The 24,089-nt window shown below is 38.0% G+C and overlaps 1 protein-coding gene across 2 annotated transcripts in view; it reads left to right on the forward strand.

Annotated features, from left to right (window-relative positions):
* TPK1 (thiamin pyrophosphokinase 1) overlaps positions 1-24,089 on the forward strand; it is a 302,876-nt gene that overhangs the window by 171,804 nt on the left and 106,983 nt on the right. For both annotated transcript variants that reach the window (XM_054273950.1, XM_054273951.1), the window contains one exon: positions 8,836-8,931. In XM_054273950.1, the coding sequence (XP_054129925.1) occupies positions 8,836-8,931 (96 nt within the window). The remainder of the gene's footprint in view (positions 1-8,835; positions 8,932-24,089) is intronic.

A 24,089-nucleotide genomic window follows, 5' to 3' on the forward strand; every position in this document is an offset into this window, starting at 1 on the left:
CCAATACCAAAAAGAAAAGAGGAGCTACTAAATTGTCTTGATAACACAATTTTTGGACCTTTATCCATGATAGGAGGATTTTGGTCTTTTCAATTTGCTGTCTTCAGGTAATCAAAATCTTCAAATCCCTTTGTACTCATCTTGTACTCATAGACAGAGTTGTGTAAGAATACCCTTATGGGGTTTTTTGCCCTTAGCACACATTTGGAGCCTGGTCTCAATAAAATCTGTCCAGTAATCAATATTTAAAATGCACCTCTACTGTCACAATCCAAATTCTTTTCAGAGCAATTACATACCTTTGAAAGTAAGGACATACTGGGAAATACTAACTAAGGAACAAAAATTCTGTTGCATAAAGTCTGTCCAAATGCAAGAGAGAAGAACTAGGTGTACTAGTCGTATATATTTAAATAAGATTAACGATTAGAAATGCCTTGCAGGGAATTTTATGCCATCCAAGTTAACATCTCTTTGGCTATTTTCTATGCATTTTTCACAGTCACGGTGCTCTTGGGTTTCTTGACTGCTGGCAAAGGAACATGTTAAGATAGTGTTTAGGATGTCTAAAATTTGTCAGCCCAGATCTTTGAAAACACCTCAGTACAAGCCATGCTGTTTTCTCCTTGTTTTTCCTACCTTGAGATGTTCTTGAGAATTGGCAATTAGTCTGGAAACTGAAGTCGATTCAAATACAGTGTCTGCTTATTAACTTTATTTCTGTCGAGTGTCTGTCATCCTATGTGGTAAAAAGCAAGAGTTGTTAACCTGAAGCCCTTATAATTAAAAAAAAAAAAAAAAAAGACAAAACCACCACCACCACAACAACAACAGAATCACAAGAGCCAAAACACAAACCTGTTTGGTTACTGCAATTAAATTGGTGTGGGATATGCTCTATTTCTTCAGCTTTGTGGGGCACAGATAGGATTTTTGGTTAAGGCAGCTTTTCTCTTTCTTGCTTTATTTCACAAGAGTGCCTGACTCTAATATGCATTGGTGTGAGGGCCAAAGACAGTTTTAGCATGTGTTAAAGTGTATTTGCCTTATTTGTGAAAATGATACAGTTCTTTGTCTTGGTTCAAAGTGCACACAAGTCAACAAAAAAGACTGTCATCAGCACAACTGGGTAGTGGCTCTTGCTATCTACAATCAGTGGCACATGCTTCCCCTTTGTCAGACACTGGTGCAATTCCAGCACTCTGATTTCCCTTCCAAGAGCTACCTCATACCTTAGTACATAAATGCACACAGAGGGGCAATTACTGTTTTCAAGGTATTTTCCAAGAAAAGCAAGGTACTGTAATCAGACCCATCACTAGGTTAGGATCCAGAGGGCCTAACCATCTTGGTAGACAAAGGCTTTTCACAGTGCTGATTATAGAGAGAGACTGACCATCAATTAAAACTCGCCTTTCTGAACCTTTGTTTTTCAGAAAAGGGCACATAAGGGAAATTTCAGAGGAGATCCAAAAATAGCAGGTGACTGTCACTGTTGTACTGTGCTTTTAATCATCAGATTGAAAAAATAACATGTTTGGGTTGCACAGGGATGTACAAAAGTAGGTCTGCTGTTTAAATGCAAGAAATGGGTATGGAGAGATATGGGTTTAATATGAGACTGCAACTCCTGACAGACCTTTCTCACGCAACACTCTTACTTCTCTGCTCAGTTATTTAAAAGTTTTAAAAGATGTTAGTGGCCTTCTGATAAAGGTGTGGCGGTGATGTGGATATCACTGCACTTTCTGACCTGTGAGCATTTGTTTGCTTTCATTCACCAAACTTAATACATCATAACAATTTGCTCCAGTATGGATAAATACTGGGAATTTTTCCAGCAAATGGAACATTAACTGTGCTGGGTTGTTTGGGGTTTTTTTGTCTGCTTGTGGAGTTTGTTGGTTTACTTTTTTTTTTTTTTTTTAATTTGGGGAGCAGGGGGGCAGATTGCTTCTATTTGGTTTTTTTAGATTTAGAGATTTAGAAACATTTGGGTTTCTGGATTTTGCTATCTAATAGGTGGCAAAGAAGTTGCGGTGGCTTTCTTTGGTATCAGTCAGATACCAACTAAACAGACTCATATTTTGTTCATTTTAAATAATTGCTATTTCATGAATAGACTTTTTTTTTTAAAGGGGGCAGATGACCTCTATTAATGCAGATGAACTCTTTCATTCCTATTATCTCAACATAAAACGCATTATGTCAAAAAAAATCCTCCACCAGAAGCCACATACTGCCTCGTTATAACCAAAAACAGGAAACATTTTATTTACTGTGGAAAAGATCACATCAAAATAGAAATGGGGAAAGAGAGGAGAGGTTGCAGCTGTTGCAGTCAGTTTCAACTACAGAGCACTTTTTTTGTTGCTGTTGTTGTTGTTTTAAATGCTTGTCAAATTTGACAAGTTCATGTAGCTTCTGGATTGTGGAACTGTGCATATGTTTACATATATTTACTGATTTTTTTTCTGCCACCACATAGTACTTGTTTATTAAATAAAGTGATGTTATATAAGGTTATAAGTGATAGTCAAACCTGGACATTCTTGGTTTGCTTTTCAGTAATAGGGCTTTCACTTGAATGTAAATTTCAGTTATTTGGCTCTCAGAGTATAGATTTCAACATGATTAATGAATTATTTTAGTCGCTGTGAATGACAGTGGTCCTTAATGTGCAATTGGATGAGTGAAAACATCATGAACCCTAGGACTGGAGGTGAAGCAATCCATACAGTATTAGGTTTGTACTGATGCCAGGCAGTCAGCCAAATTTGAGTCCAAAATCTAGAAAACTAATTTCACTTAATTAAGTATTTTGGCTATTTAAATATCAAAAATTATTTTCAACAATTGCACATACTTGGTTTGTTCTCCATTTCAAAAATTAAAAGACAATTCATTCAATTAAACTGAGTTAAAGATAAGCTGTTCAACACATTTGTTCAACAGTATTTGAAATTCCCAAAAGAAGTCAGTGAACTTAACTGCTTTGCCTTCCTTACTTGCATCCTACTCCCCAAATGCCAAAGGCTTCAGTTCCCTAATTCCTGCTGGTTGTAATTCATAGAGATAAACCAGCCATGTTAGTTTGGTCATCATGCTAAGTCAATCTTACCACCTATAGGAAATCTATGCAACCTTTATGCCGAGAAGTAGCTCAAATTAGAGGTTCTTGTTCTGCCTGTCTCTCTACAATCCTGTATCTTTAAACATTTTCAAAATGTTTGAAGTGACATTCTAGCCTGTCTCATCTTTATCCCATGCTAGACTTGGTTTCGATTCTCGTAGAGGTGTTTTGGATCAGCTGTGGAATACTGGGCCATCAACCACTGTCTTGGCTTCTGCCATCTCTGCAAACAGATTTTCCCCAACTATGGTTTTGGGTTTGTTTTTTTTTCTTTTTGATACTGATTGAATGCTGTGGCCTCAGAAACCACCCTCCTATTACAGATGAGGTGGTAGAACATAGTGTCTGTCACCTGTTGAACTTGTAGGGTGATGCATCCACATATTTTATCTTGTTTGCTAGGCCTGGTCCAAGACCCGCAGTCAGATCCTGCAGTCCATTTCTGTTCCTCTTTCTGTACATAGAGCAGTACTTTGCTCAAATGTATGTATGCTTTTTCCTAGAGTTGTATTGTATTTGTGGGGTCCCCAGATGGAGGAAGGAATGATGAACCTTTCTCCATGTTCTCAGAAGGCTAATTTATTATTTTATGATACTATATTATATTAAAGAATACTAAACTCAACTATACTAAAGAATACAGAAAGGATACTTACAGAAGGCTAAAAGATAATAATGAAAACTTGTGACTCTCTCCCCAACAGCTTGGCACTGATTGGCCAAAGAGTAAAAACAATTCACAGCAGAAACCAATGAAACAACCACCTGTTCATAAACAATCTCCAAACACATTCCAAATGAGCAAAACACAGGAGAAACAAATCAGATAATTATTGTTTTCCTTTTTCTCTGAGGCTTCTCACCTTCCCAGAAGAAAAATCCTGGGCGAAGGAATTTTTTCCAGAATATGTGAATGCCACAGAGTTGTTTTTCAGTATCAATTGCATTGAGTCCAATACAGGATGTAAATGCTTGTCTGCTGCACGTTTGTGTATGAAAATGTTGGGGAGGCCAAAACTTTCAGGTGGCTGCAGCTAGTGTATGAGGAATGTGAAGGTTGGAGTTATTCTCTGTGTGGGATAAAGAGGAAGAGGATAGCAGAGGGGCAAAATTAAATTCCCTGTAACCAGAAATTTACCTTAAAAGGAAGAGATATCTGGGAACCCTCTGCCTCCTTGCTTTTAAATGACCTCTTCAGGCTCTCCAAGGTGGAAATACTGCATGCCAATACAGTACAAGTGAGGGAAACAAATTTTAGGGAAGTCTAGAACATATGATGTGAGAAAAAGCAGATGTGAACTGTCTTATTCAAACCTCCAGAAGAAAAGGTGAGCAGCAGATCATATCGCTGTTGTAAACATCATAATGGAAGGGCCGAAAGAAAACAGAAGAATATTCTTCCTTAAGTTGAGGTAGGAGATGAAGCAACAACCACAATTTGCAATACAAGATATCCCTGTGTGCCACTGGGAAATAAAATTACACAAGAGTTGTCAAGTATGGGAAGAGGTAGCCCAGGGAAGTGGCATCTCCATTTCCAGCTAAACCTGGACTGGAAAGGACCATGATAAACCTGAGCAAATATAAGGTACTCTTAGCAAGAGATCAGACCAGATGACTTTGAAAAGTCCCTTCCAAATGAAGTAGTTCTGAGAATCTATAGCCTTACCCAGTTGGTCAGTGAAATATTAGGATAAAGTGGGTACATTACCGTTTGTGTTGGTGAAGTTTAGGGGAAAGAGAATGTTTGGAGATAACATTTAATTTATATAGGTTTCTTAAAATTTATTTGTCAGTGCTGTGGTTTTGAGAGAATCTACAACATGTCTCGTTACTCCTTGTTTTGCTTGAGGATATGTGGCATTAGCACTATACATAAGCACATCTGTTTGAGTTTGATAGCTCAAAGTTGAGCCTCTGTGCTCAAGTATTGTTAAAAGACTGAACTGAATGTCACTGGTGCACCCACTGAGCACAGCCAGATGCAGGCTTCAAAAGATAGTGTTAAATGGTTTGCCATAGGAAGACCTGGGAGATAGAGTACACATTAGGATATTTTATGTATTCTGTTCTAATTATGTTCCCATACTCAGAAAGGTTACAGAAAGAGAAAAAACATTACATTCTCTTAAAAGATTAAGTAGAACATGGGAGAATGGGCAACTACACACTGCTTTCTACAAACACACAATGTCCTGTGATGTGTAACATTTCTGAAAATAGAGGAATGCTGAGATGTTCAGATTGGCATTTCAGTGCCTCTCTGAATTCAGTGTCTGTCTGAAATATAGGGTTCAACAATCCTATTGTGTCTGACACACTCCTCCTTCTTTAGCAAAGTGCCTCCCATAGCTGCTCTACTAAGACAGAACAGTGAAAGCCTCATACTCTGTGTCTCATCCTATCATTCACCAAAGCTGTATCATCATCAGATGAAATCTATTGTTTTCTTTCCTGCTGTGTGCTATTGATTTTTCTAACCTTTCCTAATGTTAAGTTTGTTTGGCTTTTAAACTTTCTTACCAAAGGTTAATGTCATTAAGTTGAGCGGGTATCTATAAAACTACATATGTTATTGCCTATCTTGCATTGCTATACTGTCCTTTCATTAAACTCTGACTGCATTGGATAGCTCTGTCTTGAGGATTTTTGTCATTCCAGAATAATGCAGTGAAGGTTGAAAGGAACTGCATTACAATTGTCATCCAATTCTGTGGCATAAAATATTGGACTTGATATGTCAGGAGCAGCAGATTTATCTGAGGCTCTTATACCATCAGAGAACGTGAACTGCACAGACATTAATTTCAGCAAGACTGTAAAGAGGATGGAGAATCCAGTTCTGCTGCTTGTCCCCTCCCCCTGTTCAATCTGACCATGCCAGTCTCTTTGACATTGTGGCAAAAGGAGCAGTACTAAAATCTCTGCCAATTCTACAACTGGCTATCTGTTTGATGTGGAAAGAGAATGAGAAATCCCAGTTTAATTTGAAGAAAGTGGTGTCTTTAATGGTAGCACTCTATCAACATTATTTGATATGATGATCTACAGCAGTACTTGTGCAAAGCATTAAAGGTATGGGCAGTGAGTAAACAGCTCCAGGCACTTCCAAGCACCAGCTCTTACTGTACTCACAGGTACTGCCTTTAATGAATAGTGCATCTGACATCCCACTCACATATTTACACTGCATTCCAGTGCTTGTTTGAGGCCTTTTATTGTGAATTTGCACAGAAGACAGTAGCAGGGCTGAACATACATTGTCTGTGCATGGTGCAGCAGTTTTCTCCCGGAGCAGAATGACCTTCAGTGCCCTCCAATCACTATGCTGCTGTTATCTTGCCTTGGTAGTACCTTGCAGTTCCTCTAGAATAATTTTTTGTCAAAGAACATGAGATGCTAGGCAAGAATTAAACTTAAGAGAAATGTTTCTAGTAGTAGCATAAAATATTAAACCATCATAAGGTGTTGTAGGCCATCATTAAAAAAAAGAAAAAACAAAAAACAAACACAAAAAACCAAAACAAAGAAAACAAAAAACACCAAAAAAACAAACAAGCAAACAAAAAAAAAAGCCCTCAGACACCTTGATACTCCTTATGTGGAAAGTAGAATTGCAGCCTACCTTCTGCTGACGAACCTGCCTGTTCAAGATCAGGCTTGTAAATTTGTTAATGACTGCAGGAAGGAGTATTTTTCTGAGGGAGAGTGGGGATTAAATTTTTCATTCATAAATTGGTATCTGTAAACCACTTACTTCTGCCAATGCTGTGAAGCCAAGGAATGGCCCTGGCAAAAGATAAAAGGCTTGACTTCTCTACTGCTAATTTAAGAGCTGGCAACTGAGGTTGTGTCTTCTCTCATACTCAGCAGTAGCTGTCCCTGCCACTGATTTAGTCTTCATCTGTCATGTTCTCAAGCTGCTCAGAGGCTGTCTGAGAAATACTGAGGTTCTGTCTGTTCATGGTTTCTCACAGCTTGGTCTCTCTTCCCACTATCAGAGCTGATATCAAGACTGTCTAAGAGCACCCTGTTCTTAGTGAATGGAACACCTTTTCATTTAGAGTGGCTTTGATAAACAAGTTCCCTTCAGTGGTTTTCAGATCTGACTGAGCTTTCCTGAGTGGGACTGAACAGCCCTCTACCTTTCCTGGGCTCGCTGGGTGTCTCTGGCTGGTGTTGCCAAACTCACCTGTTCATTACAGGCTCCAGATGGCCTGTGTCACATCTCCCCCTGCCAATTTTACATTTTTTGTGTTTTCTAGAGAAAAGTGAAGCTATGGCAGCTCTTGAAAGAGTTTTGTGCTTAGCACTGAGTGCAGAATCCACGTACCTTTTCCCTCACCACTTTGCAGGGGAAGCAGCATCACTTCTGCAATGGAGGTCTCTGATTACATGTGCTGTTGCAGCTACATGATGCTTCATCTTGGCAAGCCTGTTATTACTACTTGAAAAAATATTTACAGCAATATCAGGTCTCAGAAAGGCTGCTACTTTTGACCAGTTTTCTTTCAGAAGTTTTTGAGAAGTGTAATAGAAAACCTATTATTATCTTCTCACTTTTCTTTTCTACTTTATCCAATTTCCCTACTGCCTGATGACTTTATTTGGTTTTATATGCGTTCTGGCTGTGTGGGAAAGCATTTCAGTGGTCGTGTGTGTCTTCCTATTGGAGGCTTGTTACTATGCTGCATGCAATTCACTAAATTCGGTGCCTTCACTAATCTTGCAAATTTTGTCTTCTCTACCTTTATTTTTATCACCAAGGCAAAGGCAACTTTAACATTTTTATGTTGGCTTTGTTGTTTGAGGTTTTTTCTGATGTAACAGAGTAATGTACTTTATACACAGAGGCACACACGCAAAGATTCTGTATTCTGAATGCTTTTCTCTTATCAGTTGTTATTGTGTATAGCAGAAACATAAAATCTGTCAAGTAAGACAAAGCTAGGAGGCTTTTAAGGGAACCTTGAAGTAGTAGGAGAGGAAACTTCTAAATCCAATGTGTATTATTCTAATTTTAATTCACCGTGCTGTATTAGATATTTTTTATTCTTTAAACTTCTTTGAATAGTGACTTTATGAGGTAGATACACTTCACTTTTCCTGACTCAGCTTTTTATCAGAGGCTTAGAAATTGCCTTAGCTTTCAGTTAAGAAATCTGAACTCCTGCTCTTCTCTAACATGTTCTCAGCCATAGTACCCCAGAGCAAGGAAATTGATGTCGAACCACTGCAAATTGACTGCAGTACAACTGCACTGCTTCTGGGGTGCCTGAACACTTTTGTGTGCCCACATTTATACAGGTTTGAATGTATGTAGCAGAGACACAATAGATGCAGCAACAGAGAGGACAGTCATTTTCCTGAAAATTACCAATCGCCCAGGGCTCATTACACCAGAATTTGCCCATCCAGCAGACCACTGTAAAACATGCTTATCCAAACTCACAGATCTACTCAAATGATTTGAGTATATACTCCTGAACCTATGAAACTTCTGGTTCATAGTAACTAGTTCAACTGGGACCTACAGTTATTGGGCCCTGTAAGGGTCTTTTGCTTAGTCCTGAATCTCCATGCAGAGCATCTGAGTGGTTGTCTGCAGTTAATTTCACCAAAGATGTCATTAGTTCTTACATTTGAAAAATTACTGACTCTTTTTTTCTCTCTCTCTCTCTGTTTTGTTGCTTCTTCACTAGGGATGTGAGTTAATTGAGACCATGGATCAGGACCTCACAGATTTCACCAAGTGCCTTCAAATACTCCAGAAAAAGATAGAGAAGAAGGGCCTCCAGGTAAGGACAACACTTTTTTTTTTCTGTGTTTCTTAGTAATTACTCTTTTTCTCATTGTATTTAGGTTAATCTTTCAAGTTTGCACTGAAATGAAACTATTTTCCGTAGCCTTGGCATTCTGCAGCTTTGCCATAATTTACTGCACATTTGTAAGCATTGATGCTTCTGCTAAAAGGAATTACAAAGTATGTCAATGAACAAGTGTTAGCTTTCTTAAAAGGCAGCTTGCATTGATTTCTGTTAATGAACTACCCAAAGTGCACAAGGCTGTTGTGGCTGGTGTTCAAAGCAAGAGTTCCACTTTGGCATGTAAATATATTTTCAAACACTAAGTCTTGATGTCAGGTTCATTCCCCTTTCTCTCACCTTTCAATGGTGAAATGGAGAGGGGAAATCTTGTCATACCAACATTACAGATGGTAAGCAATACCTCCTTCTGCAAAATGTTCCCTTAGAATCAAAGGCAGACTTTGCAGAGCAACCAGTGCACTAAACTTAAAAGAAGCCATATGGAGTTGTCCATCTCTTTTCATGGGAAAGGGAAGGAGGTCAACATTCCCTCTCCCCTTCCACAGTTTAATTTCAGAGGCCCCCTTGTTTTGTCTCTGAGATGCACAGGCAACATTTCTTGGGAATGTCAAGTGTGATGAGTTGGCAGCAGATGAGCTCTTGGGATTGCTGCCCTTTCCTCCCCATGGAACAGTCTTTCATGAGAGCTGACCTCTCTCTTCTGCTCTTCATGTATGAGTGAAGAGAGGGAGCAGCTGCTGCATCTTTCACCCACAGTGAGGACAAGAGGTGTGTAAGAAAATTAAAACAGTAGCCCAACATAGAAAGAGATGTCTAAACCTCTTTTCCTATTTTCATTGTAGCAGGATAACAAAGTTGCCTGGTTTCCTGAGATCACCATTCTCCAACAAAGCAGCAGGGGTTGAAATGCCAATACCCTTCTCTTCTTCTTCCCTCCTCACTCCAGGCTGATAAAAAATTCACCAGTTTTTGCCTAAGCTGCTTTAAAACTTCTTGTATTTCTAAAGATAATAAATGACGATAGGGCACTTTGGAGTGCTGTCACACAATGCCCATCTGCAATTTCATCTCAATACAATGCTGTTGTTCATTAGGGTTTTTTTTTCCCCATCAGTATAGACAGAGATGGGATACACTTTCACCATACACTTGTCTTACTGTCTGGCTGTGAGCCAGGAAACTCTTTATAAAACAGTTTATTTTCTTTCCCCCTATAATTTATCATCACAAGAACTCAGAGGCGTGTCTTTGCGTCTAGGACAGGAATTGTAATGAGTGCCATTGGAACAGATGAGCCACCTATGCCTAGGATTTGTTTTGAATTTGGCAAATAAGGTGCTTTTCTCTTATTAGAAATGCCCTTTCAATGAAGAAGAACTTCTTGGATTCAGTTCATTATCCAATCCCAGCTATTGCTAGACAGCGATTTTTTTGAAGCTATTACAAGGTATTTTATGATGAATAATCAATGTGTGGTTAAAATAAGAGCAATGGGAATATGACAGCTACAGCAGGTGTGTTTAAACAATAAGTAGTCTATTTGTAAAAGTTTGAGTTGTGTGATTACTCTCACAGTAAAGCTGTGTTTTGTTGGCTAAAGGATACCACATTGTGATCTTTGAGGATATTTTGTAAAGTACATGCCTGAGTGTAATTGCAGTAATTGTGTAGTGTTCGTGCTAATGTACTAAACCTAAGATTTCAGTTCAGTTATAATTGTATGCTGTTACATGTAAGAGATGTGCTTTAAATACAGTCTGAATTTTTCAGAGGTGAAAGAAGTAACACAGATAAATTTTCTAAAACTAAGCACCATGTTCATTAAATGCTAGCTACTTCTTGTTTGCTGTGCCTATTCCATAAAACATAGTAAGATGCTATCTTATTCATGCACTCTAGATAAAGCATAATGCATTTTTACTTCTGTTCTTCTGCATTCTCTGACTAAGGAATTTGAAGTCATTGACTCCACTTAGGGAGATAAAATGTGAAACTTAAGCAAATGTAAGAGACTAAACTGTATCATAATTCTATAAATTATTAGTTCAGTTTCTAATTTGCCCTTTTTTCAGAAGCACTGGTTGTTATTCTTTAGTAGGAGGTTTGGTGGTTCTTCAGAACATTCTGATGATGCAGAGAGTAACTTGATGTCTGGTCCCTGAATGACACAGAGATTCTGAGCACTTGCCAAATACACTGGCCTCAGTTTATGCATGCAACCTCTTGGCTCTTCTGAAACTCTAGCCTCTTTAAATAACTAAAATTGCACTTAATGTAGGTTTCTTCATGGGCAACATTCTGCCATAAAAAATGTCAGGTATGGCAACAGACTGTTCCAGACATAGACCTAAAATCTTTGAGGAGAATGCAAGTATTTTTAGGGAAGACAGCTGCTGTTGAATTCTGGGGTCACCTGAGAGGTGCATACAGTTGAGAAGAAAAGGAAGTCCAGAGTCTGAAAATTAGAAGTGGATACAGAAGGGGTTCTTCATCTGCATTTGTGTTTTTTGACCTCAAGGACAAACTTGTGTGTCACAAAGAGGAGTTATCTTCCTTCTGCAAAATGTCATAAAAGCTTTTTCTTTTGCAGAGAGTATTAACTAAGTGGAATATGTCTTCCTGGTGCCAGAAAAAATATGTTTGTCTCCAGTTTTGTTTTTTTTCCCCACTCTATTTAAAGCACTTGTCAAAGAGGAATAAGACAAAGAGACACTACAAATTTGTTTTCCTGTGATTTATAGTTGAAGTTACGAAACAAGGAAGGTATCTCTTTAGTATCTTTAAAAAATTGATGCCACAGTCCTGCTGTGTTTGCTGCTATTTCTGGGTAGCAATATGTTAAGCTGGGAAGTTAATTGCATTCAACGCATACCATGGATCCACAATCCCACAAGGTAGTTTGTCTGGATGAAATTCAAGTGTAAGTAGCTGAGGTGTTTAAAACAGGCCTCCCTCCATTGGTCAGAGAATAAATTAGCATTTACCTGCTATACTGAATGGATTAAAATTTCTGCTCTGATTTATCAGTCACCTCTATGGAAGTTCTATGTCATGGAGGCTTTTGAGCTCACTTGAACATATGCAGATGATATTTGGTTCCAAAGGGATTAGGTTTGTGTAACTTACTTTCCATGTCTCTGTGCCTTTATTCTCCTCCTTTTCTTTCATCCTGTTCATCCAAATAGCTTTTGAAGAAGTAACTTCTGAATAGAGGAATAGCCTATTGAAAGACAACCGTGTCAAACAGCTTTCTTGGAGGTCAGCTGAGTGAGAATGCAGGTGAGATAGACACTTAATGCCCCTACTTGGAAAGAAAGATGCAAAAAAAGTTAGCTTGGATTTTTACTGGTAGCTAGTTTGATAAGAGCCTTAGAAAATTCTTTACCACAAGGAAATATGTAGCTAGAGTTGATGGTCAGCTGAGATGCAAATCAGGGAGAAAAAATACCTCGTTAGTTTTTGAACTCCCTGCTCAACATAAAGAGCAGGAATTCTATCTTCTGGAATAATTAGCCAAATTCATGACTGCTTTTTCCTTATTTTTCAAATAAACAATCTTAGAATAGTTTCTGAATCCTCAGGGTAATTAATTTCTGATTTACATTGCATATTTTGGTTGCAAAGCCAAGTCATGCAGAAAGCAGCATTGCAGTCATTTTGTGAGATCTAAGTCACCTAATTATATGTATTTATAATTACATACTGCAGTGCATTTTAGAAAAGGCAGCACCCTTTATATGTGCAAGCTAGAATCAGTCTCAATCTTCCCTCTCCACAGCCCTAATTCATTTGTGAATTGTATTCCATTGGATGGGTGAAGCAATGAAGTACCACCAGGAGAATCTGACTCCTGAAGTTTCTTTCCAGCCTAAAGGCTGTTAGATATTTTTCTTTCTCTTTCTGCATGACTGTGAGTATGCATGCACGCACATGCATGTGCAAGTATGTATATAAATGCACATCTTTTCTGGTAGTGTTCCTTCATGGCCCTAATTGGTGCTTTTTAAATGTCTTAATAACTCTGTCTTTATTGCTGCTGTGTGTGTCTTTCACATTGTTTATGGGCTATTAGGTGTGCACATTTTACTTTACTGCTTTAATCACTATTTTATTCATTCTGTAGTTATGTGAGTGCTTTCCTTTCTTCATTACAAGACCTTCAAATAAACTTATGTCTGTCTGGTGCTACTTTCTGTTCTTAATTTTCTCTCATCTTAATATAAGCTGTTTCAAGAAACCAACTGAACAGGCAAAATGATGGGCAAGCTTACAATATCTCTTATTTAGGGATCAACAGATCTTGCATGAGAAATGTGTGCTATTATCTTTGATTTGCAGATTGGAAAGCAGAAGTACAAAAGCAATTTGTTCACAGCCTACCAGCATGCTAGCAGCATGGTTGGGAAAGATCCTCCAATTCCCAATATTCATCAAATGCTCTTTCAATAACAGCATCTCTGGTCTCAGCTTGTAGCAGCTCATGCCAGTGAGAACTGAAAGTGTGTTTATCAATTTTGCAGCTCCAAGAAGAATACTCGTAATATAAAGATAGATTTAAGCCATTATCTTTATCTCAGAGTTACAAACTGTACTTTCCTTAACTGTTTCATCTAAAATACCATTTAGTCTTAAAACTAAGCTCTGGGACTTTTCATTTAGCTTTATTATCTTTTCTGCTTAAAAAAAAGTTAAAGCAGCTCATTTGGTTATATGGGCTGAAGATATAAAAAATGAGTTTTATTGAAACCCACATGCCTTTTAGTGGTTTAATGTTAGTGTGTTTAAATCGATAAAAGCACCAGTGTCAGTATGAAAAAGGGAAAATATCCAAACCAACTCTTCCTAAAACACCCTTGGCAATAAAGGGATACTCTACTAACATTTCCATTTTAAAATTACACTTCAGAGGTTCAATCAGTCAGCAGTCTAGGGTATTAATTCTTTTAAGTGAATGCAAGCCTTCTTCCCTTTCTACTTTTAAAAAAAGTGTCAAATCAATCCATTTTCTTTTATGTTGAGCAAGGCTAAACAAGTTAGTAAAGTCCTGTGTTTATAAAGTGCAAAGGAGAAGACAGTGATGTTCATATATTACCTTCAGCTGTGCAGTGTTCAAACACCTTACTAAGCCCTCTCTGGTTTGCCTTTATATGAGAAAACAAGGCCCTGAAGGAAATCCCAAACTACCCTAAAACAAAAATCAGAGATACTTTAAAAGATAGTAATTTTTTACATAAGGACAAGTCCCACAGAGAAAGGGTATGATTATTGCAAATACTGGGCTCTGTTTGGTTTAGTTTTGGTTTTGGCTATTAGCTGAGGTTATTCCTGATATGTAGCTTTTTTTAGCATCAAATGGATCAGTTTCATTTCCTGACTAAATCATAATTTTGCTGCTCATGTTGGTAGTTGGTAATTTCAAGATGGAACACTACTTGTTTTCATTTCTGAAGACTTTTGGGTATCCAGAAGAGTAGTGGGAATGGCTCTTAATGCAAAGATGAGGAATGAAGATAGTCTGTTACCAGAATTTGAGAACAGGGAAGTTACAAAAATACCATAATAGTGGGGAGAGGCAGACTGGAGAATCCCAAAGCTGACATGATGCTGAAATAGGTAGCTTTTGTAAGAATCACAGAATCACAGAATGGTTTGGGTTAGAAGGGACCTTAAGGATCATTTAGTTCCAACCCACAGCCACAGGCAGGGACACCTTCAGCTAGACCAGGCTGCTCAGGGCCCCATCCAGCCTGGCCTGGAACACTTCCAAGGATGGGGCATCCATAACTTTTCCCTGGAACCAGTTCCAGTGCCTCACGACTACACCTGAAGGACCATAAGGACACTGAAGCTTGTAGATTTATTACCAATCCTATACAGAAGGAAGGGCTGAGAGTAAACCTGTTCTCTTTTGGTGGCACTACTGAGTTTTTCTTCTTAATGCTTCACAGGAGAATAAAAATGCAAATGAGATATATTTTAGGGGAAGTTAAATATGTGTAATGAAAAGGTTCTTATTCTGTCAAGTGCTGCATCAAAAGATTTTTCATGAGTTATTAATAGTAATCTTCTTCATAAACCTTTCCTGTCCAAAAGAAACAAATGAATCTCAAGTGTTTCCTGTTAATTCCACTTCTAAAATGCAGAATTTCATAATACTTTTCAACAGTAGTAAATCCCTCCTTTAGGGCGTCAGACATATCCTTGAAGACTATTTTAACTCTTAAGGTCCAAGTCTATCTTCAAGGAATGCAGTACCTAATCCATCTTTTCCCACTGTTTAATTATTTTAAAGCTTCCCATTGTAAAGGGATAGCAAAATCCATTTCTTATAATACAGGATATCAGAACTTGCCAGTTCCCAAAGAGAAACCCTAATATGTAAAGTGTCTTCCTGTTCCTCTATAGCTGTGAGCATCATGACACACTGAGTATCTTTGCCTTCAAATGATTTTTTGCAGGATGGGTGTCTGCAAGAACACAGTGCATCACATACCAAGAAATTTTCTAATGTAATCCTTGTATGCTGTACTGGGGATTGTATTAGACCTATGATTATAATTTTTTTAAGACAAAAACAGGGCAGGGATTCTGGAGAACACATTGATTTCAGTTCATTTGTTTGAAAAAGTTAGATCCCATATCAAGCTTTGGGGAGAGTAAGAACAAGGGGAAAAATACTGTTTATTTAGGCAGTTCAAGGGATTCAAGAGATCAAGGATATGCTCATTAACCAGACTGCAGAAGCTAATGAGGAAACCAGCAACTGTTCTCTCAACTTAGTTAAAGGCTAAATATATTTGAAGCAGAAAGCGTGTGGTTACTACAGGCAATGCACTGTTCCCTTTGCAACCACCAATTTTGCTCTGTTTGTAACTTTCTCACAGGAGATGTGATTCTCCTCCCTCTTTCAGCCCCTTCTGCTTTGCAGGAGCTCAGCTTCCCTGAGAGCAGCTATTGCTGATCTAACTGCCCCATGCTGGGAAAGTGCTTGGGCCACAAGGACATATCATTATCCTCAAAAGGCTGTCATACTTGCATGGGCACAGTCGCGATCGTGGATATTGTAGGGGAGATCTTGAACAGCCATGTCTTTTTACACCAGGAATTTTTTTTTGCAATTCAAGGACTGAGACCTCAGTTTGTTGCCAGAGATTTTCATAAATAACTTGGGTTTGGTTTGCTTTTTTTCTTAACAAATGAATACTGTGGTGTTATGAAATCTCCCATAAGTTACAACTGTTTTTATTAGATTCTATTTAGTTAATGGAATGTAAGTTTATTGTTAAGCATATTAAGAAATTTGAGCTAGTATGATATATTTTACCTGCAGATTATAATAGAGCAATTTTTACAACTCAAATTGGTTTCTTTTTACTAAATTGAGATGCCTGTCAAGAATGACAGGTTTTTTGGCTGTTGCAGAGATAGTTTTATAAAAACTTCTAGCAGTTTTCTATATTCCTGAGTGTAAGAAACACTGGCTTTAGAGAGCACACTTTCATAATTTCCTGAGTTGCAGTGATCTGGTCCTCAAAGCAGAGGGTGAATCAATCAACAAATTAACTTTTCCTGTGGCTTTTTTTATCCTATATTCAAATAAATGGCTACTCAAATAAACTTATTTAACCTAAGTAATGTATATAAGAATTCTTCCTTACTGTTTTGGATTATTTAGGGGGTTTTTGCCATGACATATTCCCTCTTTTTGTAATGTTGTATGGCCTTTGAACAGCCCAGAGAAACAGTGAAATTGTAATATTGGTAAAAGCTTTTGAAGCAGTGGTGGCTTGTCCTGTTCTTTTCTTTTCCTTTCCTTACCTAGAAAGGAGTATTTGCACAGAAGGGAGAGGAAGGTATTAAGACCATTGGAAAGTAAAAGTGTGTGGCTGGTGCTCCACAGAAATATTTTAGCCTGAGGCCTCATTGTTTTCTGCAATCTTTGGCTTTTCCTGACGTTTAACTCTGCTCCTCTTTGCTGATACCAGTGCTGTTCAAAAAGGGGCAGAGAGGTGTAGAGTAATTTAACTCTATTGAGAAAATGAGGCAGCCTGGTAACTTATGAAAGGCTCCTGCAGTATTCCCACAGTAAAATAAGGCAGCTCAACAAAAGTAGAGACTGAAGGGTCTTCATAGCAGAGCTGCCCTGGCAACCAGGCTTTGCTAGTTCTGATGCTCAAGATATTCCTTATTAAATCACCTGCCTTTTACTTTGCCACTGACAGGGGATGGTCTCTTCAGCTTGACTAAAGAACCCATCAAGTTTCCCTTTTAAACAACTGAACAACTAAGTACTGAACAATTAAAGCTCAATATTTTCTGCAAATTAAATGTGAACATAAAATGTTTACAGCTTCACAAGCGCCTCCAGTTAAAGAAATCATGCTTCATTTCTTTTTAAGTGTGTGGCTAAATTTATATGGTCTAGAGGACAGTGTAGAAAAATAAAATAAATTCTGTAATTGCTCAGGCTATGTTTAACTTACCTGCTATAAATACTGAAACTATGCTGACGAGGAAAATTGATGTCCAGATCATAATGTACTTCCTTCAGTATAAAAATATGTCCAGCTTCTTTGAAACAAATGTATAAATTCAAGACTTCTCTCTGCAAGCCTGCACTCCCTTAGGAAAAAAAAATGTCATTGTGTACTGCCCAAGTATTCAGTGAAATCACTCAAAAGAAGAACCATTCCCAGAATGGGGCCTGAGAGATGCAGGAAAAATTTTCCATCTTTAGTTTCAGGTCTTCTATTTGTCTCTAGAGTATAATAGGACAGGTTATTATCCCCTTGTTCATCATGAAGATTAATGTTCAGACCAGCTGAAAATATTACTGTTCTATTGGGACCTATTGGGAGATCTTCAGACCTGTGTGAACCTGAGTTTAAACATTTTAAATAGCAGAGCTAACACCTCGCCCTAGCTAGACACAAGTGCCTCGGGCTGTTATGTCCTCTGTGATGCTGCTGTGAGAGAGTGAAGGTCCTCCAAAGCTCTGCCTTACTTGTGAGATCTTTTATACAGACTTCACTGCTAAATGTTACAGTGGGAAAGTGCCTAAGCTACTACTCTTAACTCAGATGAAACAAACAAAAAAAGAAAGTATATCTGTGTCTATATATATATATATAAAAATATATATATTTTTTGTATATATATAAAAAATAAGCTATTTTTATATATAGTATATATATAGTATGTATATATGTAGTGTGTATATATATATACACACTATATAATAAACTATTTTTATATATATAGTGCATATATAGTATGTGTATATATATAGTATGTATATATATATATATATATATATATATATATATATATATATAAACTGTAGCAGAACACGATAAGGAAGGAGCAGCAGAGAGGAGCTGGTATGAACTGACCACAGTCCCCTGTTTCCTCGTGCCACTCAGGAGAATGGTGAGATAGAGGAGTAAGGAATGAAGGAGTGAAGCTGGGCCTTTAAAAAAGATAGGTGATGGAAAGGTGGGTTTAGTTCTGGGGTTTTTTTTCCTCTCTAATTTGATTTTTAATTGGCAATAAATTAAATTAATTTACCCCAAGTCAAGTCTGTTTTGCCTGTGATGGTAATTGATAATTAACAATTTCCCTGTCCTTGTCCTGATCCATGAGCTTTCTCATCTCATTTTCTCATCCTGTCCTGTTGAGGAGAGGGATGAGAGAGGCTGGGTGAATGCCAGGCAGCCAGCTGAGATTAACCCACCACAGAGCCGTAGGGAAAATCTAAGGGAAGTTGTCAGGGCTCATGGAGATGTGCAAACGTGCACACACTCACTGATGCAGGATATAGATCATGTTTGTGGCCAGCAGGCAGAACTTCCAGAGCCTGATCCATGAGATCCATCCAAGGACCTTCCTGTACAAGATTCTGCCAAGCAGGCTGCAGCAGGAGCCACAGTCCAGGGCAAAACTCCCTGGTTTGAATCATTATTTATATCCATTTGGGGAAGAATAGAGGCTTTGAAGAGAGGCTCTTTGCAACAGAGAGCTTCTTCCCTGGGAAATGTATTGGAGGGACAGGGAGGAAGGCTACTATGGTAAAGACTGAGAGCCAGATTTAAGAGAAATGTGGGAGACAAAGCTCACAATGAACATATTCTCTTGAAGAAGATTTTTTTCCTTCCTTTAATTGTTCATTGATGAGAGTTTGTAGTTATTTTCCTATTTTAACTCCTTGAGGCAGGATTCAGAATGAATAAAACCACAGCATGTGCCAAACACAGCTTTTGGCACTGGAATTAAGTGGCTATTAGATCATGGAAGATATTTGCTAGACCATTTTAGTATAATCTTTCAAGGGCCCTTTGCATTGCTCCTCATACAGATCTAGGACTTTCTTTCTTAGGGATATGACAGTTTATTTATTTCACATTTACATGGTGGTGTAACCACAGTGCACACTGTGGATTACAGTAGTTCAGTTATGGGAAGAGAAAGGTTAGCTTGTGAATGTGTTTTCATACTGTTTTAAAAGATTAGAAGATTTTATAATTTATCAGGATTGATAGTCCTGGAATCCTTGTTCATTCACAAAATAAATGTGTCTGGATCAAAACCAGCACACATTTTCCTCCAAAGCATCAGGAAACATATTGCTTGAAGAGGTGTAGTGCTTTTACCTACTCAGCACAGCATGATAACAGTCAGGAGTACGGACAAACTCTTCACCAGAAAATCTTAGGCAATAAGGAATTCCACTGACCCTGGTCTCACACACAGAAAGAATTGTAGAGCTTTGCTCCAGTTGACCAGCAGTAGCAGAGCAGGAGTTGTTGGTGTCCCCTCCCTACCTCAGGCACAAGTGAACATTGTTTGACCAAGGTCAGACACAAATATTCAGCATGAAAGCAGGAAATCAAATTCAGATTGCTTGGAATCCAGCAGTTCACAAGGATTTTGTTGATTAGGTTTCTTTAAGTAATAAAGAATTAAGTCAATGGTTATGAAATTCATGTTCCACAAAACTAATGCTGGCTTATGTTATATACACTCTCAGATTTTCCATTTACCTGCAAAAGAGGGCAAAGCCAAAGCTTCATTTTTCTGAAATGAAAGTTATTCAACCAGAGAAGTAAACACAAATCGATAGTAAAACCAGCCTTAAAATGTTTCCAGCAACTCAAGTCTGTTTCTGGATTTTGAGATTATCTTTTTCATTTCATTTTACCATCATACACGTTTCTTCCTTTAAGCAGACAAATGCAATCTGTTTGCATACTTATTGTCGTTACCAGAGAGAATTAACCTCTTATTCAAATAAAAAGCATTACCAATAGAGAAAGCACTTGGGTGAAACTCTAAGAAAATGACAATAAAAAGCAAGAAATGCTTTGTGAGGGATCTGGAACAATATAACATATAGATTAGTGGAGTCAGTGAGGTGAGGGTGAAGCTGATTGAAGGTTATCATCTCAGGTACACAGACAGGATGGTAGCCTTTGACTGAGAGCTCTTGTTCCCAGGAAGAGTCACATGGCTGAAGCAACAAGAAAATTCTGGCTAAAGTTAAGAGGATTCTACCTGAGCAAAGTTCAGATGCTGCTGTGTGGTTCAGCATCTCATTTCTACAGAAATGAATGTCATATTTTTTATGCAAAACACGAGCTAGGGAGCCAGTATATTGTCCACTCAAGCGAACAATATCTTGCTGCATATTTAACATTGGATTGTGGGATTTTAGTAGTCCATGAAATTTACATTGCAATTCTGAGGATGAGATAAAAAATTACTTATGTGGCCAGCACTAGAGCTCTGGCACAGGCAAATGAGTTAAAATCCACTCTGGCCCATTTGTTTTCAAGGGAAGTGCTTGGTGTGTTTTTAAGTCTTTGGTACTGAAGCTGATGCAAGGACCAGAAAATAACTTAAACCACATCTTGAGCTCACAAATTGCCTTATGAAGAAGAAAATGCTTTTCTTGTAAACTGCCCAAAGTTGATGAAGTGACAAACCAATAAAGCAATAATAAATGCAACATTCACACTACTACTTAATTGTTTGTTTTTCAACACAAGATACTTATATATATGTATATAAATATTTTTCAGCATATAACAAACTTCCAACATGCTATGCATGTTACTACAATAATTTTGTTGTCTAGGTCATATTCCTTTAAAAATTAAATTAAAGGAATCATCTCATGAGTTCTAGAAAATTAAGAAAGGCTGTGGAGATGAAAGGATTTTAGCGAAGTGAGAAGGTGCTAAAAACCCACAATGTTCCAATCAGATATCTAACCTGAAGTTGGCATACTAATGATCTCCATGATCTCAGAGCAGGGGGAGGTTTAGTCATGACTCTAGAACTTTTACAAGGTCTTGACTTCTTTTTTTCCTTTAGGGGAGATCTTTGCAGTTCGTTCAGTGCTGCTGGTTGTTGTTAGTAAATTTGTTTCCTTTAATCTGCCCACCTCACTGAGACTTAGGCATTTTTGTTTGCAAGTTGTCAGGCTAAAAGTGAACTCATGGGGAAGAAAGTTCTTTGAGTTGTCTGTTCTCTCCCTGGGGAGAGGATTTCTTATCAGAGATAATAAGCATGGTTTTGAAAAGAAGTGTGCATCATTTACTGTCAGTTTGAGCGTTGGACTTCACTCTTACAAGTCATGGTGATGATGACATCATCACTGGCTATTGCTCTCTTTTCACCCACTCCAGGCAATTCCCAGCTTCCTGTGTCTTTAAATGCATGTTCCTCAGTCATAAAGTGAAAATCTTCTTTGTATTTAGCCCATTTATACTAGAAAGAGGAATGTCAGCTGGGCCAGCTTTCACAGTGTTTAATTTAGCAAGCCTGCAAAGAGTTTACAGCAGGTTGTCCATTTCAGTAGTCTCTTTGAGAGTGGAAGCAGAAACCTGAGCAACTTCATTCTGATGTGGTGAGAGCCTCAGCTCCCCTTGGTTACTGCACCCTCTAAATTACAGTTTGCAGGAGAACAAAAAGATACGTCCCTGAATTGCCAGCATAAAGTTTTACTCTCTGCTTTCCTTCTCCTTTTAACTGCCCTGCTCTTTGATAGTGACTTCTAAAGCTTTCTCAAGACATGCTAACATATGGGTGTATCTTTTAAAGATGACTGGATCCTACCCTTAGATCTTCAACTATTTGTAAGTTAAAGCTTGATAGCCTTTAAAGATACTGTGCATTTAATTCAGATTATAGATAGCCCAAGAGAATGTACCTGCAATCATATAAGCTGTTCTCTGTAGTTATTTATGATTTTATGTCCTTTTTTTCAGGAAATGAATGACACAGTGTGAAAACAAATTGTGTAAGGGGACTAGTGATGGGACATTTAAGTGAAGCGTGGACATTTCAATTGAAGCACAGAGTGTTAGTCAAATGTTGCCTGCGGGGCTCATTAGCAGTAACAGGATTAATTCTGTGGCTTGTGGTATGCAGGAAATCATAGTGCAAAAATGAATGGTCTTTCTTCTCTGCAGTTTGGGAATATCTAAATGTACCAATCCTTGGTTCTTCACTTTGTCTTAGGTTGTAGAATGACACAGAGTTGTGTACATGCTTTCATGGCACATCTATTTTCTTAAGTTCTTGGCAGAGAGACAAGAGCAGTGATTGCAGGGAAGGAAGTGATTGTTTAGTTAGTTTGTGATTTTTGTTGTGTAAGGTTGTTTTTCTTTTTTTAACAGAGGTGATAGCTTTAGAATGAAAAGGCTCTTGAGGTTTTGACTGCACTTATCCTTTTTGTGGTTTTTTTTAATAAACAAAGTGTGAATGCCTAGACCTTCAAATAAAAGCTGTAAAAGTCCTGCGATGTCTGGATTCCTGTCACTTCTGCCAAGATTATGCAGTGAAAGGTGGTACTGTAAACTGTCATAGAAGTGCAGAATTTTAGCTTTTCTCTCTGTCTGTTCCTCTCATACTCGTCCTGGGTTTGTTTGCATACCTGCCACATGCTTGTTTTTCATTTTCACAATCCATGAAAACCCTAAATAATAGATACATTCCTTTTTCAGATATCCTTATTATCCTTCTCCCAACACAACTCAACCCTATACCTCTGATTTATGAATGCCTTTTCAACATGCCTCCACTCCATGCTATATTGGTTTTATTTTCTTCCTTTTTGGTAACCAATCCACAAGACTGCACCATTCCAACTGAATAAGGAATAGGACTTTGAGCAGGATTCTCTATTACTTGAAAATATAAGAAGTGGCTCTTTTGCTACATTTTTCTTCAACTTGCAGCCCTCTGGCAGTCTCTGCCGCAGAACTCTGAGGTTCTGTGAACTTCATAATTTGATCTGGGTACTGTACTTCATGGAAAGCACATGTGTGGTAATAACAGAGAAGGGTTTACAAAGGAAAGAAGACGCCTCTAGAATGTTATGGCATCATTTCAATTCCAAGCCAAAGGAGCTCTGTATTTCCGTTATTCCTACCTTTTATATTGGTACCAATCATCGAAGCCAAAAAACACTTGTTTATGTATGGTGAGGCATATATACACCAAGAAACTATTACAGTAGTTGCTTGGTTTCTTGAAGACTAATCTAGGCTAATGTTTGGGCTTCAGTCCCATTGCTTAGTAGAAAAACAACATACATGTGGATGCTGATCCTTTGTCAAGCCACCTTAAGTTCAATGTGGTTCCACGTTAGTAAATCTGATTTTCTCCATGGCCTCTCTTGGGGAAGGAGAGGAGCATTTTACTGCTGGCTGTCTGGTAGGGAGCTGATGGGTGTTGGTGGGTCATATTAGTAGTATTATTTTCAGAGAATCAATCCACCCTTTTAACTCACAGTCATCACCAGCTGAACAAAAGCAGTTTGTTTCTAAAGTGGAATCAATAAAAGAGAAAATATATTATGGTATTATGGCTTAGATGGAAACACATGCTTTTTACCTTTTGCTATTTTGTCTTCTGTGTAAGGGTAGGTTTTCTTACCATCCCTATTCTCTTAGTTGTACATTTGGTCTGTGTGATCCATAATCTGCACAGAAAATACATGCTGTCAGCAGTACAAGGACAGGTTTTTTTGTTTCAGGGTTTGCTGCTAGTGTAATGTGTTATATTGATCCACTCTGGCCTCTGAAGAATTTTCCAGGTGGTGATGAGAAAGATGGTATATCTCT

This window comes from Melozone crissalis, unplaced genomic scaffold, assembly GCF_028551555.1.
Source record: "Melozone crissalis strain CALT ecotype California unplaced genomic scaffold, PUWL_Pcris_2 ptg000016l_1, whole genome shotgun sequence".
NCBI lineage: Eukaryota > Metazoa > Chordata > Aves > Passeriformes > Passerellidae > Melozone > Melozone crissalis.